General features: G+C 28.0%; 1 protein-coding gene across 2 annotated transcripts; it reads left to right on the plus strand.

Moving 5' to 3' along the window:
- The first annotated feature begins 1451 nt into the window (after positions 1 to 1451).
- LOC122499864 (suppressor of hairless protein-like) lies at positions 1452 to 17204 on the plus strand. 2 transcript variants are annotated; one of them, XM_043608407.1, is made up of 3 exons: positions 1452 to 1585; positions 2263 to 2419; positions 15338 to 17204. In XM_043608407.1, the coding sequence occupies exon 3, from the start codon at positions 15407 to 15409 to the stop codon at positions 16925 to 16927; it is 1521 nt and encodes a 506-aa protein (XP_043464342.1). In that variant the 5' UTR covers positions 1452 to 1585; positions 2263 to 2419; positions 15338 to 15406; the 3' UTR covers positions 16928 to 17204. The 2 variants fall into 2 exon arrangements, with proteins under 2 accessions (XP_043464342.1, XP_043464341.1); XM_043608406.1 differs by lacking the exons at positions 1452 to 1585; positions 2263 to 2419 and adding an exon at positions 4161 to 5082.
- The last annotated feature ends 106 nt before the right edge of the window (positions 17205 to 17310 follow it).

Raw genomic sequence — 17310 nt, forward strand, 5'->3', positions numbered from 1 at the left:
AACAAAATTCTGTTTTTTTTTGGAAAAAAGGAAATAGTTTGCACCATTTTTGTATTTCTCAATTATAATTTTTTAACAAAATTTTAAGTATAGAAAGAAGAATAAATGATTATTAACCACATTTTTTACAAATTTTTAAATTTCTTAATATTTTTAACAATTAATTTTGCGCAGCTTAAATATATGAAATAAAATACTTTCAATAGAAAAACTCATATAATTAAAATAAAATTAATTGAAAAATCGCAATTAAAAAGTAACACTTTCCGAAAAATGAACCAAATAAATGAAGAAATTGGCATAATTTATATTTTATAACCATGTAAAATATTTGATTAATGAAGCTCAAGATTATTATATATTTTATTAATTAATTGAGCCGTAGCGTGCAATAACAGCATCTACGCGCGGGCTGTCTTTCCCAACCGCAATATTTATACTTTGAGTTGCATAGAAGAGACCAAAAGACTAGAGTTTAGTCTCTTTATTGGCAAAGTAAATATTGCGATTGGAAAAAGCCAGCCCGAGCGCCGTTTCTGTTATATTGCACGCTACGGCTCAATTAATTAAAATCTAAAGTTTAATAGATTATAAAAGGTGTTTAAAAACAGGTTTTAAATTTAGAAAACTTTGTATATATTCAGAAAATTATAATTTTAAAGAATTTAAAAAAATGTTTCTTTCATAAATACGAATTATTCAACAAATTATATTTAACTAAAACAACTTATCTAATAATAAATTTAATTATAATTCTTTCTATATTAAACAAAATGATGTATTAAACAACATAATTTTATTCTTTTTTTTTAATTTAGCAAAATACCTATTAAAAATTAAAAATTATTATTCTTGTTCCCAATGATGATAATAATAATAACAGCAAATAGTTTTATTATATTAAATTAATATACAGAGTGTGGCTAAAGTATGGAACCCCTTAAATATTTCTAAAAATTGTACATTTTCGGTCAAAATTTTTGTATATTCTATACTTTGTAAAAAATAATATATTATTCATTAATAGTATATTATAATTTATAATAAAGGATTTTTTGCCCATCTATCGATATCTATAACATTAACATAGTTTTTCGATTCAAATTGTTTTGTAAATGAAATTGCCGTGTGAGTGTCAAAAGTTGGACAATTAAATTAAACGGATTATATAAACAAAGAGGTTAAATTATTCTATATATATTTAGTGTACCAATGTAATAGTTGCTTGCTTGGGATTCCCGGTTATTATGATTTATCAAATATAATTAAAATTAATTAATTAATTAATTAAATTAAATTAAATTTATAGGTACCTAGTTTATTTATTTAATAATATAGACGGGCAAGGCAAATTATATATATATATGTATATACATTGTGTAATATATATTTTCTATTTTAATTACCTTAACTAAATACCTAACTAATCATTTTTTAATCTTAACTCAGTCCGCTGAGCTCTCCAAAAACAATATTTTGAAAGCCTTAACCATGTTTAAACATAGTTTCATGAATTTATTTAATTAATTAATTGAAATGAAATAATTAGTTAATCTTTAACGTCGGAGATTTTTGATAAAACAAGGTAAGTTACCTTGTTACTTGTTTTATGAAATGAAATATTTTGATATAACTATATCAAGAAAATGATTTAAAACTTCCATAAAATTATTATATTTTTTAGTAATTTTTAAAGAGGAAAATAAAATCGGTCAAAAAATATTTTGTTTAAAATACAAAAAAGTTATGATAAAATTATGATTTGAAATTAGATAGAAAAATAAACAAGTTTTTTTTATCATTTTCAAAACAATGTTTTTTTCAAAAAAATGCTTTAAAAATAATAAAAATCATTTTTCTTATTCGGCAAATTTTTTTTGAATACAGAAACATATTTTTTACATTACGAATTGATTTTAAAATCTATCAATTTGAAAAAAAAAATTCAAAAAGAGTCAGAATATTTTCTGACCGGTTTTTTTTATAACCATTGATTGCCTCTCTAAAAATTACTATAAAAATAATTTTATGAAAGATTTAAATCATTTTCTTGATATACCTACTTGTTAAAAAAATGTGACACTATTTTAACACCTTTTTGAACATTTTATGACACTTTTGACACTATTTCACTTTGCGAAACTGAGTGAGAGGACTGTAATTAAAAAAAGATAAACATTTAATTTAATAACAATAAGAAATTAATTTTTATGTATGAAATAAAAGTAAATGATTACATTGAAATTTATTGTTATTTTTCAGCAGGAGTAAAAATACACGGAATTGATATGGGAAATTCTTTTAAAAATTGATTTGAAAATTCAATAGATCCAGATCGAAAAGTATTTTTCTTTTCCGACACACCCGCATTTAATGAAAACATTTTGTAATCGGTTTGCTAAACGCAAAGAAGTTGAGGGTAAGTACGCGCTTATGTATTTAATACAAATTAATTTTTTACAATTTAATATTAATTTAGGTAAATCCATATGAACCCATCGTGAATAATAATTTACATTCTGGAACAAGATTATGCTCAAAAATAACCAAAAAACATGTGCACAATGCAAAAATGATAGCCTGCCTAAAATGCGAATATTTATATATATTTTTCGCAAAATTTAGCGAAACATTAAACAACATGTTTGATGCATTAATTCGGACTTCTTATAATATAAAATAATGATTTTAACACTTGATCCTCTTTAATTATTATCGGAGTAATCGTTGCCTTCATGTTTTATAACAATATTTTTAAAGTTGATTTATTTAAAAAAGGTTTGAATTTGAATGTTTTGAAAAATCTTAATTCCTATGGAAAAATAATAATAATTAAATATTTAAAAAAGAAATGATTGTTTTCGAGTAATCTTACAATTAAAGATATTCGTAAATAAATTTAACAGAACATTTTTTTCAATAACATTTTTTCCTTTATTTTCTAAAAATTCAAAAATTTTCAGTTTCATTTTCAATTAAATTTTCTAATTGACAAATATAATTTATAAACATTTTTTTCCCTTATTTTTAAAAAACTTAGAATTTTATTAAAACAATTGAAATTAAGAAATAGAATTGATGCAAATTATTTCCTTATGAAAATTGAGAATTTTCTACAAAAATATTAAAAACAGGAAAATCTAATATGTTTTTCTTCCCAAAAGAAAAAAATGAGTTTGTAAACAATATTGTTATTGAGAAATAATAATTATGCATAAAATGGGTATACATATAGGACCTATTTCTTACTTCTTAATAAAAATTTTTTAACAATTAACAATTGTCTAATATTTTTTATAAATGAAAGGGAGAATAATTTGCATAATAATTTAGATCAGTCAAACGAAATTGGTTATTGAAAAAAGCATATGACAAACAAAATATTTTTATTATTTGTATATTTTTTATTTGTTAATCTTAATTTTATTTTAATTTTCTTATTTGTAATATTATTTAATTATAAATCATGAAAAAATACCTGCATAAACAATATTTTTCAAAGAAAAAAAAAAAGCATACACAGAAGCTAACTTTAAACTGCGCACAGAATGAATGAAAGAATACGAAGATTAATATAATTAATTAATAATTAATATTTTAAGTAATTGAATTATGCGGCATATGCTCAGGAACATTATGATGCTTTGCATAAAAAATTATGCTTTTTAATGCTTTCGCAAATTGCGATTATTATTTAAAAAAAATACATTTTAATGTGAATTTTAACACTATATAGATTACAATTTTGAAATTTTACTTTAATGCTCAAGCATAAAGTTCCTATCTCTATAGGAATCAATTGTAGAAATTTGATATTTTTTTCAGTACTTTTTATAAAATTCCTTGATTTTTCATATAGAAGTCACTAAAAGTATATGAAAATTTCCGAAAATTAGCCCTCATCCTTAAACGAGCTTAAAGACGAAGCGAATTCATTACTTCATTAGCTCTTCCAGAATGAATTTTATTACCCCAGTGATGGGAAAATAAAGGGCAACGCATTGGAAAAAATGTACATTAGCTTAATAATGCTGATCATTCTCTCATAAACATAACAAGTCCAGTTCGCGTCCAGTTTCATGCAGTTTCACCTGTGCCCGCAATATGTATATATATAGTCTGTCTTTGTATTTAGCAGTCGTGGTGTTCAAGTGAGTGTATGCGCTCAGATATAGATAGCGCAGATCTTGCATATACAAGAAAATGACATTTGTGTTGTATCGTCATCATCGCAAAAGTAGAGTGAGGCAGGGGCCACCCACTCTTTCCCACAGCAGGTTTTTCCCACGCCCTCCATGGTAACCCCAACATCCTTTTGCGGCAGCAATTCCACGGTGGGTGAGAAGGGAAGCTTCACTGTTCTAGCGGCGAGTCGACTGGAGTGGAGGGGCCAATTTTTAGTGGTGGGAAGAAAGAATGGGTTTGAGAGAGGTAAGGGAAGAGAAGATCACTCGCGTATGACTCGGATCTTACTCGAATACTCGCTTTTAAGAGTGTTATGTGTTGTGCATTGCTACAGAGAGTCGGAGATGTTTTCGGGTCGATTTCGCCAACTGTAGTCAAACAATAGGCGCACAGCGTTATTAACTCTCCTCCATCTCTCTCTGTGACTGTGTTTACGCCCTCTTTGAAAATATAAAGAAAAGTTTAAAAAGAACACTTGGATTTTATTTACAACTTATCGTCCACCTTTTCTCCTCACTCTTTTAATCTCTTGTTTTTGTGTCTAAAATTTTGATTATTCCCGCGAATTACACTACCAACATTCGGAGTGTTTTGAGTATAGGATTTAAAGAGTTGAAACTATCGCGCACGTGCAATAATATTCACGCATCTAATATGTTGGCAGGACTGTTCGGAAAATTCAGAAAGTGAACAGGTGTTTTTTGAATGGAAAATGGATTAGTTTCGGCCAAGCAAAAGATTGATCAGAGTGTATCAGTTTTCTTCTCAAATACAATTACTGTATATGTGCAAATGCAAGGAGGTTAATATTTGTGATGAGTCAATCATCAGAAGCAGCGGAAATTATTTTCATTCCAATGAGATATGGGAAAGTGCGACAGAATCTGTCAACCTGAGGTAAAATAATAATCATTACACTCATTTTGCATTGTAAATCGTTGTAAATAAAAAAATCAATCCATATAAATGCGTGAAAATAAATTATACATTTACTTTTAACCTCTAGATGTGTGAACAACTTTTTCATATAATTTCTCTTTAAATTTCTATTTAAACAAATAAAATATGTTTTGCCAAATGTTTCTTAAATGTTTTAAACAGCTTATTAACAGTGGAGAATTGTGGCAAATTTTTTAAAGTTTATAAATACTTTAATAAGATAAAAAGAAATGTATTTTGTAGCATTAAAAGAAATGTATTGAGTAAATTATATTTAGGTCACTACGTGACCTACAGTGAATATAAATTTCTTTTCATTCAATACCAGTGGTTAATTTATCCAAAGAATTCAGTTTTGAAAATATTACAATTATACAGCATTTAAATCTGACACAAAAACATAACCTGAAAATGTATACTTATCCCTTTGGGGGGTGTCGTAAAAACATAAACTCATTCAGTTGTCCAAACATCCAACAATCGAATAGCTTTTAAGAATACACTTTTATTCTATATTTACATAATATACAAATTATTTATTTAATACTTGATTCAAAATCATAATTTTTTTCATTTTTTTAAATAATATTTACATATCATGATTAACGATGTGAGTGATGTTTATTTTGATTAAAGTTTAAGTTTTATTTCTTGTTTTTGAACATAATTATATTTATTTTAAGTAATTAAATTCTAAAATAACTTTTTTAACAGTTACATATTAATTAAATTTAATTTGGGAAATATTTTTGCTGAGAACAGTTGCAATTTTCATAAGGTCAGGCCTCGGATATTATGAATTTTTCGACTTTTTTTTTAAATTTTGCTATAAAATACCACATTTTTAGTATAAACTATGCAACTTATTTAGATTATTCTAGTGTATTTTATTTATTTACAACAAAAGATTCCGAATTTGCAAAATTTTTAAAAAAAATTTAACTCTCAAAAATTTTAATGTAAAATCTTCAAGTGAAAATTTAATATAAATGAAAATTAATAACAATTAGTTTCTAAAAATTATATTAAAATATTTTCAAAAAATGTAATTCTTAGAATTTTTTCATTCTAATTTTCAATATATTCAATTACATATTTCCGAGAATTCAAATACAGTACCGTCCGCAATTGTCAGTCCACCCATTTTTAAAGGAATGACAAAAATTTTTTAACATAAAATTCATGAAAACTAAAATTTTTTTTGGTTTATATTTTGAAAGACGATAAAATTTTGAAAAGAATAAGACCTTACAGAAGTCATTTGGCCAAAATTTGTAGAAGATATTCCTAAAAATCGTCATTTTCAATGTTTTACAAAAATTTAAATAACTTCTAAAATAAGAAACGCTTTTTAATAATCTTAGGCTTATTTTAAAGGTCTTTTTCTACGGAATAAGAATTACTTATAGGCATTAACCTGTAATTTTTAACTTGGAACAAGCATGACGTCAAAATTAGACAAAAAAATTGTAGAAATTTGAAATCAATTTTTTGTACTAAAAACTATTCTAGAACATATATAAAACATGATATGGTGTAGATTTTTCAAGAAAATTTAATAAAAATATATGTTTGAATTTCAAAAATTATTTTTCTTTTAATAATATTATTTCAAATTTTTTGAATTTTTTTGTCCAACTTTGACGTCATGCTTATTCCAAGTTAAAAATTACAGGTTAATGCCTATAAGTAATTCTTATTCTGTAGAAAATGGTCTTTAAAATAAGCCTAAGATTATTAAAAAGCGTTCATTATTTTAGAAGTTATTCAAATTTTTGTAAAACATTGAAAATGACGATTTTTAAGAATATCTTCTACAAATTTTGGCCAAATGACTTCTGTAAGGTCTTATTCTTTTCAAAATTTTATCGTCTTTCAAAATATAAACCAAAAAAAATTTTACTTTTCATGAATTTTATGTTAAAAAATGTTTGTCATTCCTTTGAAAATGGGTGGACTGACAATTTCGGACGGTACTGTACATACAAAAAGTAGTAACATAAAATTTTTTTACAATTATTTTTAACATTTTGTAGAAAATCATATTCAAAATTTTTAATTAAAATTCTTCAAAAAATTAATTAGATAATTATAGATAATTTATAAGAATTTTTAAATAATTTATTTAAAATTATTATGGCAAATAATTTATAATTTATAATTTATAATTATAGATAATTATAAATTATACAAAATTTCTTTTTATATAAATTCAATTATTTGCGAATAATTGAGCGGATGGGAAGAAGAACTCGCCGAGCGCTCGACCGAAAGGGATAGTTCCAGTCAGGTAGCAGTGTATGGCCCAGAGGCGCTCACTGCTACCTGACTGATATTATCCCTTACAACCACGCGCTCGGCGAGTTCTTCTTCCCATCCGCTCAATTACATTACAATACAAATTACAATATTTATAATAAAAACTAATTCTCTGAAATGTTTTATCATAATTTTTTAAGATTGAATTACCTTTGAACAATGTAAATTAAAATTTCTTAAAATTTACTTTTTTGAACTTATTAAAATTTCGGAGAAAACATTTATAATTCAAATTCTTCAAAAATTTTATTATTTTTTATATTTTTTAGAAAATTAATTATTTTTAAAAGATTTTTTTTTATCAAATTTCAATTACTTTTTAAAGATTTTACCAAATTTCAATTATTTTTTAAAAGATTTTACCAAATTTCAATTTTTTGAACATTTTTAATTCTATATAATTATAAAACTATTGCCTTTCAAAAATTATTTTTAAATAATTTTAAAAAAAAATAATATTAGGAGAGAGAGTCTCCAGTTATGAGACAGTCAATTTTTTTTAACATGCAATATTAAAAAGCCGATTGGTTTATATAAAAACATTTATTTTTATATGAGCCAACTTTTTCGTGTACGCCGAAGCGGATATATAAACTGTTTTTGTTAAATACCAACACTGTGTGTGATAATCGACTAGAAAGCGTTTTTTCAATAAATACAAAGTACTTTTTTTCCAAGTTAATTAATTGGAAAAGGTAAATGTAATGCATTTTCTTTTAGTGTTTTCCTTATATTTTGTGATGCAATATTGCATTGTTCCAATCTACGGTTGAAAATAATTTAATTTTCCTTTTTCAAAATAGCGCCAATTTCTGGGTGTGAGACACAGCATATCACCAGTTGTGAGACGGTGTCAACACCCATCTGGGCAGCATAAAAAATACGACTTTGCAGGCATACTATTTAAATGTTGTTTTGATTTTTTTTTCTAGTATTTTTAGGCATGTCAAGTGGAAGAAAGTCAATTGATTCAGAAGAAATCAATTTTAATGCTCTTGTTGAAGCTATTAAATTGTGTTTATTTGATAGTCACATTTTGGCGAATAAATATTATTATTTAGTATATAATAATATATATTATTAATATATTTAATTATTTCTACTAAACATAAAGTTTTATGTCAAACTTAATAAATTTTAGCAATTTTTAATGAGTGTCTCACAACTGGAGACATTTTTTTTTTTGAATAAAGCGATGTGCTCGGAAAATGTATCGTGAAATTTTTTGAGTTCATCGAAACACTACACTTTCTTTTAATAAAAGTTGCGTATTTCTGTTACCTTTCGAACGGTGTATTTTATTTACAATTTCGTTTACCCGTTTACAATTTACGGGTCAAAAATAAAACCCGTCTCACAACTGGAGACTCTCCCCTAAGAATTTCTTAATTAAAATTTTTGAAAATAGATACTGACGATAATGGTCGTCAGCATATTCAGCAGAGACCAATTTTTTATAAATTAATTTATTCAATGATATTGATAATTATTCTTTAAATAACTTAATGTTATTATTATTATTATAATTATTTATTAACTAAATGTTATTTTACCCTAAAAATGTCTAAAATATGTCTATGGATGTCTTATGGACATTCTATGTCTCTGGATCAGACATGGAACGTCCTATGGATCGCTTATGGTCGCAATTTTCATACTTCAAGGACATGAGAAGTTAACCTGAACATTTTAGAACAATCTTAGGATATCTTTAAGACCTACTGCCAACTGAGATTCTTTTAGTGGTCTAAATTTTTTTTTGTTCATTAAAAAAATCAGTTTTTTTTATTAAAGTGAATTAATTGGCATAAATTATGTTCACATTTAATTTAAATTTATGCATATTAAATATCTCTTTTTAGTTTTAAAATTGTTCAGTCCTTACTTTTTTTAAAAAATAACTTAATTAACTTTTTTTTATAATATCTATTACAACTAGAGTTTTTAAAACTATGTGTTTAATTATTCTCAGACAAATGTCAATGGACTGACCCTATTATTAGTTTTTGTTTCTGTTTATTATTCTATAGTGTGCAATACCACAATGAATATTAAACAATTTTATTAATATTCAATATTATAGATTATTCATGTTTAGGAATAGTTTGCACTAACAGTTTAAAATTTTCGCAACTATTATATCCAGGTTTCCTATAGAACTTGGAAATCATAAAAAAGGTATGAAATTTAAAAAAATTTTCTAAATCTTTTCTCTCTCATTAAAAATTTACAAGTTTAGAAAAGAGCTTTTCTTCCAAACCAAAAATACACGGTTTCAATAGTTATTTTAAAATCAGCAATCATTCAAGAACGCAATACGATTGTGTCTTATATAATATTAGACGCAATTTAAATATAACGATTTGACATGTTGAATTTGTAAATGTAAACGCAATTTAGATGATGTACCTAACCTTTTGAGCAACAACAATTTCTATTGGAGAGATTCTGTACTAAACTCGCATGTACCATACAGGAAAAGACAGATGCTAAAACTCATTAGTGCAGCATCTGTTCGCTTTTAGTGCTACCTCTGTACGAAATTAATAATATCTGTCCCTCATTTCGATTGTGGTCATAAATTTATCAAGAATATTAGTTTTTTCAAATTAATAATTGAAGACCTCCACGGAATAACGATCTATGGCACATTTTTACATAATGATAAATGCAATTGTAATGAAAATATGAGCACGTATTATTAAATTTTGAGTCTAAATAAATGAAATGGTGTAATTAAATAAATAGAGAATGAAATGTATTGGTTTTCATTAGATATTATATATAGTTGGAATAACGATTTATGGCAATTCAAAGTTGAAAATTGCAAACTTCTTCCACCTTTAATATTAATAACCGAATGATAAATTCCCTTCCTTTAATTATTTAACAATATTTTAGTCTTTTAATGAAGAGAAACGAAAAAAATTCTGATGATTTCTATATTTATCATTACAATAATTTGTAGTTCTGTTCACATTTACCTCAAGTTTTCGAATAATTCTTGGGGTAATTGTAAATAATTTATTATTTATCAACTAAATTGACAAAATTAAAAAATCAAAGTCAATTTTTGTTTTAGCATTACATAATTATAAATTTTGGTTTGAATTTTTAGTTTATTTTTATGCAAATGCGACTCAAAATACTAAAACTGTGAAACATTGATTTTCAATGTTTTATGTATTGATAGATAATTTGGAGTACGATATTGGCAATTGTCAAAATAAAATATTGATAATACTCCGAACCTCTTACAACAGGTGAGCTGAGGTTAAAATGTTGTCGTGTTACATAATTTAAAAACTTTAAATTGATCTGAAAAATCAACTGTTTACATTTACCCCAAATGATCCTAATTGACAAAAATTAAATTAATTTAGCATTAAATCTTTAATTTAACTTTGTGAACTTATTTTAAGTAAATTTATATCCAGGCAAATGAGAGTACTCCTAACTTCAATTCATTCTGTAGACGCAATAATTAATAGTCTAAGAATAATTTTAGGAAAATTTCTGTATAAAAACACTTGTAAAGTAAAGCTAAAAAAGAGTGTTTAATTAAATGAAGTAAAAACCAGTTTTTTATAATCTTTGATGAGACAGAAGTCAAAGATTCTTCTATGAAACGAATTGCTTGTAGCAAAGCAAAGACCCTTTTTTCGTAGAGTTCTACATTCACATTTATCAACATATTGTGAGAACATCTTTTTACGAAATGAGATTTAAAACTCTTGATGACTCCTTGATTCAACGGCTGTAGAATTAAGGTCACGTTATGTTAGGAGGGGAAAAAAAGTTAGTTCAGTACTTGTCAAATTCTCTATTGTTCAGTGAACAGTAAAGTTGTCTACAAACACTAGGATTTTTTTCTGTCCTTCTTCCTTAATTCTTTATTCCACTCACTAAATTCGGTTAAAAAATTTTTTGATGTCATTCATAATTATTTATTTTATTGATATTTAACTGCGGTAACTTTTTCATTTTTTTTAAATGCCTAGGATTTTTTTGATTTTCCAGTGACAAATAATTTTCTTTTTTCCGTTCCAGAAAGTTTCGCGCCACGAAGAGCAGCTACCCTTTCTTTAGACAATTATCCAACAACACTTTCTTCACCTTTAAAACAAAGTGTCTTATCAGGCAGTACATTTTAAAACACAAGTTTCATCCAAATTAAATAAATTTTTTTTTCATAACTTTATCATTAACTTTTTTCCAGACAATTTCAATATTCATCATCATTCTGTCATGCGAATTTTCCAACTTGGAACTCTGTAACATAGATCTATTCATTAGAATGTTCTAGGATCTTTGAATTTTTAACTATTATCCCTAGAGAAATTGAATAGTTAATAGAAATAATTATTTGAGTTTAAGTAATATTCAATTAATAATATTGAAATTGAACGGTTTTGTTTTAAATCATAAAAACTCTTTATTTGACTTTATATTGGCTTAAAATAAATAGCATAATTTTTTAGAAATAAGCCTAAAAAATATTTCAGATGAATAACGTTTTGTCTATTTGTTTTCGTGAGTTACGTTTTTTATAATTGTTTCCTTGAATAATGTGTTTTCATTTAGGAGCCATAAAACTAGTACAACCTTGGCAATTTTTTCCTCTATTTGAGACTATAATTTTGAGTTTGGTCTAAACGATTGTTTTTAAAAATTAGTAGTCTAGAAATTACATTATTTGGTGATTGTTTAATGAAACATTAGTTACTCGCATGTGATTGGATATTTACTACTTGTACAATCAAGAAGAATTAGTTTATGACTACGTGCTTAAATCCTTTCGAATAACACGCTTCTATTTAATTTAGGGTCAATGACAAATGATAAACATTGTTATTCAACTGAATTGTTATTTTCCTATATCAATATTTTGCCAAGTCATATAAATTGTGTCCGAAAATCACAGAAATCTCAAGAGTAGAATTGTCCTGTATTGTCCGTTTATTGAATTCTTGTTAGTCTTAACGATATTCTAAATTGGTGAAATATTTTAAAAAACACTTGATTTAGCTAGTAGCAGCTATAGCAGTACAAGACTTCATTAAAACGGAAGTATTTACCATTTTATTGTGAAAGGATCGTATCATAATAAACGTCAGAATTCTAATTCATACAGCAAAAATGAGCTCAGTTCTGTTCCCACGGACTTCACGTGCATCCTTCTTTCTAAGAAGACTGGCTACTTGTTACAAGTTTCCTGTAAGAAATCTCGGATTAATTATTTCTTTATATTATAAAAGTAAAAATTTTTTCTTACAAGAAAAAATACAGTTTTGTCAGTATGGGTCACTTAATTAAATAACAGTTATTTAACTATTTCAAATATCAATCTACATTGATTTGAAGCCATTTAATATTTTATATAAAATATTTATTAATTTTATAATTAAGCAATCGTGTTTGTTTTATAAAGTAAGGGAAGTTTTATGTGGGCCGTGACCAGGGTGTCTAGCGATAAGGGAAGCCAGGAAAAAGTCAGGGAGATTTCTATAAATTTATAATAAAGTTAAAAGTAACAATTGACATAATAAATTATGATGATCGTTTTGTTGTTTACAATAAAAATAATTAAAGCAATATAACATTGTAAATGAATCTACTATAATATTCGGAATTATTACAATAATATTATAAATAACTCTCACATTTTGTGTCGATGATAAGTTGACTCGTGATGGGGTTCATGACTCTATTTTACACTTTTAACTAATTATTTATTAAGGAAATGTTAAACTAGTAATTGATTATAATATTTAAAATTTATTAAAAGATCTGTAACGAACTAAAACATTACTCTGTAGCCAATAATCATTATATAAAAAATTATACTGTAACCAAACTGAAACTGATTCTAAATTCACTACATTTCACTAAAACTAGAAAAACTAATTAACGATGTTAACACAGCGGGGAATCTATGACAAGAGAGAGATTCAAAAGTTTTGCAGAGTTATTAGAGTCTTGATAATAATGTTCCTCTAGGAGGATAGACTTTGTCTTCTCGCCAAGCTTAAAATTTTTAAAATTGCTTCTTACGACAATTGTCAATTGCATCAGAGCACTTTTGAAAAAATGGAGACCAAATAACTGGTGCATATCAGAATTTTGATGCAACAAATGCTTGAAAGAGAACCGTTATAGTTGATATCCTTTTAAATTGTTTAAATGATATAAATAAAAAGCCAAAAGTTTTACTAGCACTATTAACCATATCTTAAACATGATCTTTAAATGACAAACTAGGTGAAAAAGAAACACACAAATCCTTGATCCCATTAACCCTCTCAATATAGTTTCCCTCAATAGAATACTGATAAGAGATCATAGTTTTCCCCTTCACAAATTTCATAACTTTACATTCATCAATATTTAAATTTAATTTATTATTTTTACACCAATCATTAAAATTATTTAAATTATCTTGAAGTGGTTGACACGAAATGTCATCAGTAATTGAAAGATAAAGTTTTACATCATCTGAATAAAGTTGGTAATAACAAATTAAAGAGAGAGTTAAGTCGTTCATGTAGACGGTATAAAGTTAAGGTCCAAGATTAGATCCCTGAGGATCACCTGATGAAGGGAAAAAGTGTTTAGATTCAAATCCATTATATTGAATAAAATTAGGTCGATTAGATAAATAAAATTATATGTATTAATTTATCGGGCAGTCCAAGAGTTAGGAGTTTATTTATCAAAAACTGATGATCAATCGTATCAAATGCTTTACTAAGATCTGAGTAGATCACATCAACTTGAGGATAGGTACTCATTTAGTAGATTATAAATTTGTTGAGTGAAAACTAATAATTTAGTAATTGAGGCCTTGGATCGAATAACTCGCCCGACGCTCGGAGGAACGCGCAACTGCCAGTCAGTGAGCAGTGAGCGCCTCTGGGCCATTCACTGCTACCCGACTGGCATATAAGCGCGTGCCTCCGAGCGTCGGCGAGTTATTCGATCCAAGGCCTCAATTGTTGATCTTTTAGGGATGAAACCATGCTAATAAATAGAAATTCTACTTGATAACTTGCCGAATATAATCTCATAAATGCACATTTCAAAGATCTTGGAGAAATTATTTATAATATAAATAGGACGGTAGTTTGTCACTTTAGACTTATCTCCCTGCTTGAAAACAGGTCACACTCTTGTTCTCTTCCAAACACTTGGGAAAAAACCAGGTGATAAAGACTAATTGATTAAAAGTGTGAGAGGTTTAATCAAGACTTTTGAAAGTTTTACTAATGCAAATGCAGGAATAAGATCATGAACAGAAGTTTTCTTTTTAGATGATAACCTAGCAATAGTCCTCTTTTCATCATTTTCAAAAATCCTTAAACTATCCCCAAGTAGCTGGGGTTGATTATAATTCGAAGGAATATCTTGTACAGAAGCATTCTTGTTATAAACACTGTCAAAGAAACTCTGAAAATGAATTTACAATAATATTTGGAGACCTATATTCAAAAACCCTGAATTTCATTATTCCAGGTATTCTAGACTAACGCGTCTTATTCGATGCATTTGATTCCAAAAAACTGACGGTAACAAGGAAATACTATCAACAACATTTTATTCTTAAGATCTATTCGAGATATGGCAAGATTGCGACCCTCTTAACCATAAGAATTCCTTAATATGGATCACCAACATTTAATTTGGACTTCTACGAAGTGTAGAATAATTACCAAAACCAAAACAAAACACTGTAACCAATTTGCTTTAATAAAAGACCAATTAATATTACCAAAATTCAAATACTAGAAAAATGTTAAGGTCAAAATACTTAAAAATATAATCTAATTGTTATTCTTACTATGTGTATGTAAATACCTAGAATTTTCTTTTCCTTAAAATATTTCTTTCTTTTCAGGTTTACAATGTGATGATGCATCTACCTTGAGGATAAGCAGTGAAACTAAGGAAGGGTAGCAAGTTAAATATGCCACACCAATTTGGTTTACCCATTATGGCACACGGCATACAGTCCCCGCCTTCGCCAACAGCTGTTATGTCGGTATATCCTCGCTTCAGTGCTGGCGTCTACCGTCCTGACCATCAGGAGCAAAGATTAACACGAGAAGCTATGGAACGTTATTTGCGTGATAGAAGTGACATGGTAATCGTAATATTACACGCTAAAGTTGCTCAGAAATCGTACGGTAATGAGAAACGATTCTTCTGTCCCCCACCTTGTATTTATCTATTTGGAGACGGTTGGAGAATGAGGCAGGAGCAAATGCTTCGAGATGGGGAATCCGAACAGTCTTCGCAATTGTGCGCCTTTATTGGAATTGGAAATTCCGATCAGGATATGCAGCAACTTGATCTCAACAACGGCAAACAATATTGTGCTGCTAAGACATTATACATATCTGACTCAGACAAGAGGAAACATTTCATGCTCTCTGTGAAAATGTTTTATGGCAGTGGACACGACATTGGGGTTTTTCACAGTAAGCGAATAAAGGTTATATCGAAACCATCGAAAAAGAAACAGTCTTTGAAGAATGCTGATCTTTGTATTGCCAGCGGAACTAAAGTAGCTCTTTTTAATCGTTTACGTTCACAAACAGTTAGCACAAGATATTTACATGTTGAAAATGGCAATTTCCACGCGAGTTCGACACAGTGGGGAGCTTTCACGATTCACCTTTTAGACGACAATGAAAGTGAATCGGAAGAATTTCAAGTTCGAGATGGGTATGTTCACTACGGTAGTACAGTGAAATTGGTATGCTCAGTGACTGGAATGGCCCTACCTCGGTTAGTTATTCGCAAGGTTGATAAACAAATGGCGAGTTTGGAGGCCGACGATCCTGTTTCGCAATTACATAAATGTGCATTCTACATGAAAGACACGGATCATATGTATTTATGTCTGTCCCAGGAGAGGATAATTCAGTTTCAAGCCACTCCTTGTCCAAAGGAAGCGAACAAAGAAATGATCAACGACGGGGCCTGCTGGACAATCATCAGTACCGACAAAGCTGAATACCAATTTTTTGAGGGAATGGGTCCCGTCAGATCGCCAGTAACTCCAGTGCCACTTGTTCACAGTTTGCATCTTAACGGTGGTGGTGACGTTGCAATGCTTGAGTTAACCGGCGACAATTTTACACCGAATCTTCGAGTGTGGTTTGGTGACGTTGAAGCTGAAACAATGTACAGGTGTCAGGAGAGTATGTTGTGCGTTGTTCCCGACATATCACTTTTCAGAGGTGAGTGGCTTTGGGTTCGTCAACCGACACAAGTTCCAGTTTCTCTAGTACGCAATGACGGCATCATTTACGCTACTGGATTGACATTCACATATACACCCGAGCCGGGACCTCGTCCGCATTGTCCACCTGCCGACGAAGTCATGAGGGCGCCACGTTCTATGCATAATCAAGCAAGTATGCCTCCAGCTATAGCTGATGTTCCCTGGAGCACACATCCATCAACACAAGGAGGACTCTGATACTTTCTTTTCATTCATAAACAGAACCAAAGCACCTTAAGCTATAGTGCGAATTTCATGCCTTCTGTGTTCGACAGCAGTAAAGACGTTTCTCTGAATAATCAAAGACTTGTAGAAACGGTGACGAACAAAACAATTCATCAGAACCGAATTTTAGTAGTTTGTATGTTTTAATGAATGTTTCAAAAATTGTTGAAACGGTGTGTAAAATATTATACATAATCTAAAGAGATATTACTAGAAAAACGAATAAAATTATTTATATTAAATACAGTAACCATAATTTTCAAGACATTTTTTTCAAAAAATAGTACATTAAGTAAATTTTTTATTAAAATAATCATGTTAATCAAAAGTTGCAGATGTTGTTTGAATTCCCCGAG

The sequence above is a fragment of the Leptopilina heterotoma genome, unplaced genomic scaffold (assembly GCF_015476425.1).
Source record: "Leptopilina heterotoma isolate Lh14 unplaced genomic scaffold, ASM1547642v1 Lhet_177, whole genome shotgun sequence".
Lineage (NCBI taxonomy): Eukaryota > Metazoa > Arthropoda > Insecta > Hymenoptera > Figitidae > Leptopilina > Leptopilina heterotoma.

Excerpts from the sequence above, each read along its gene's own strand:
- LOC122499864 (XM_043608407.1), top strand. The coding sequence starts at position 15,407 with ATGCCACACCAATTTGGTTTACCCATTATGGCACACGGCATACAGTCC.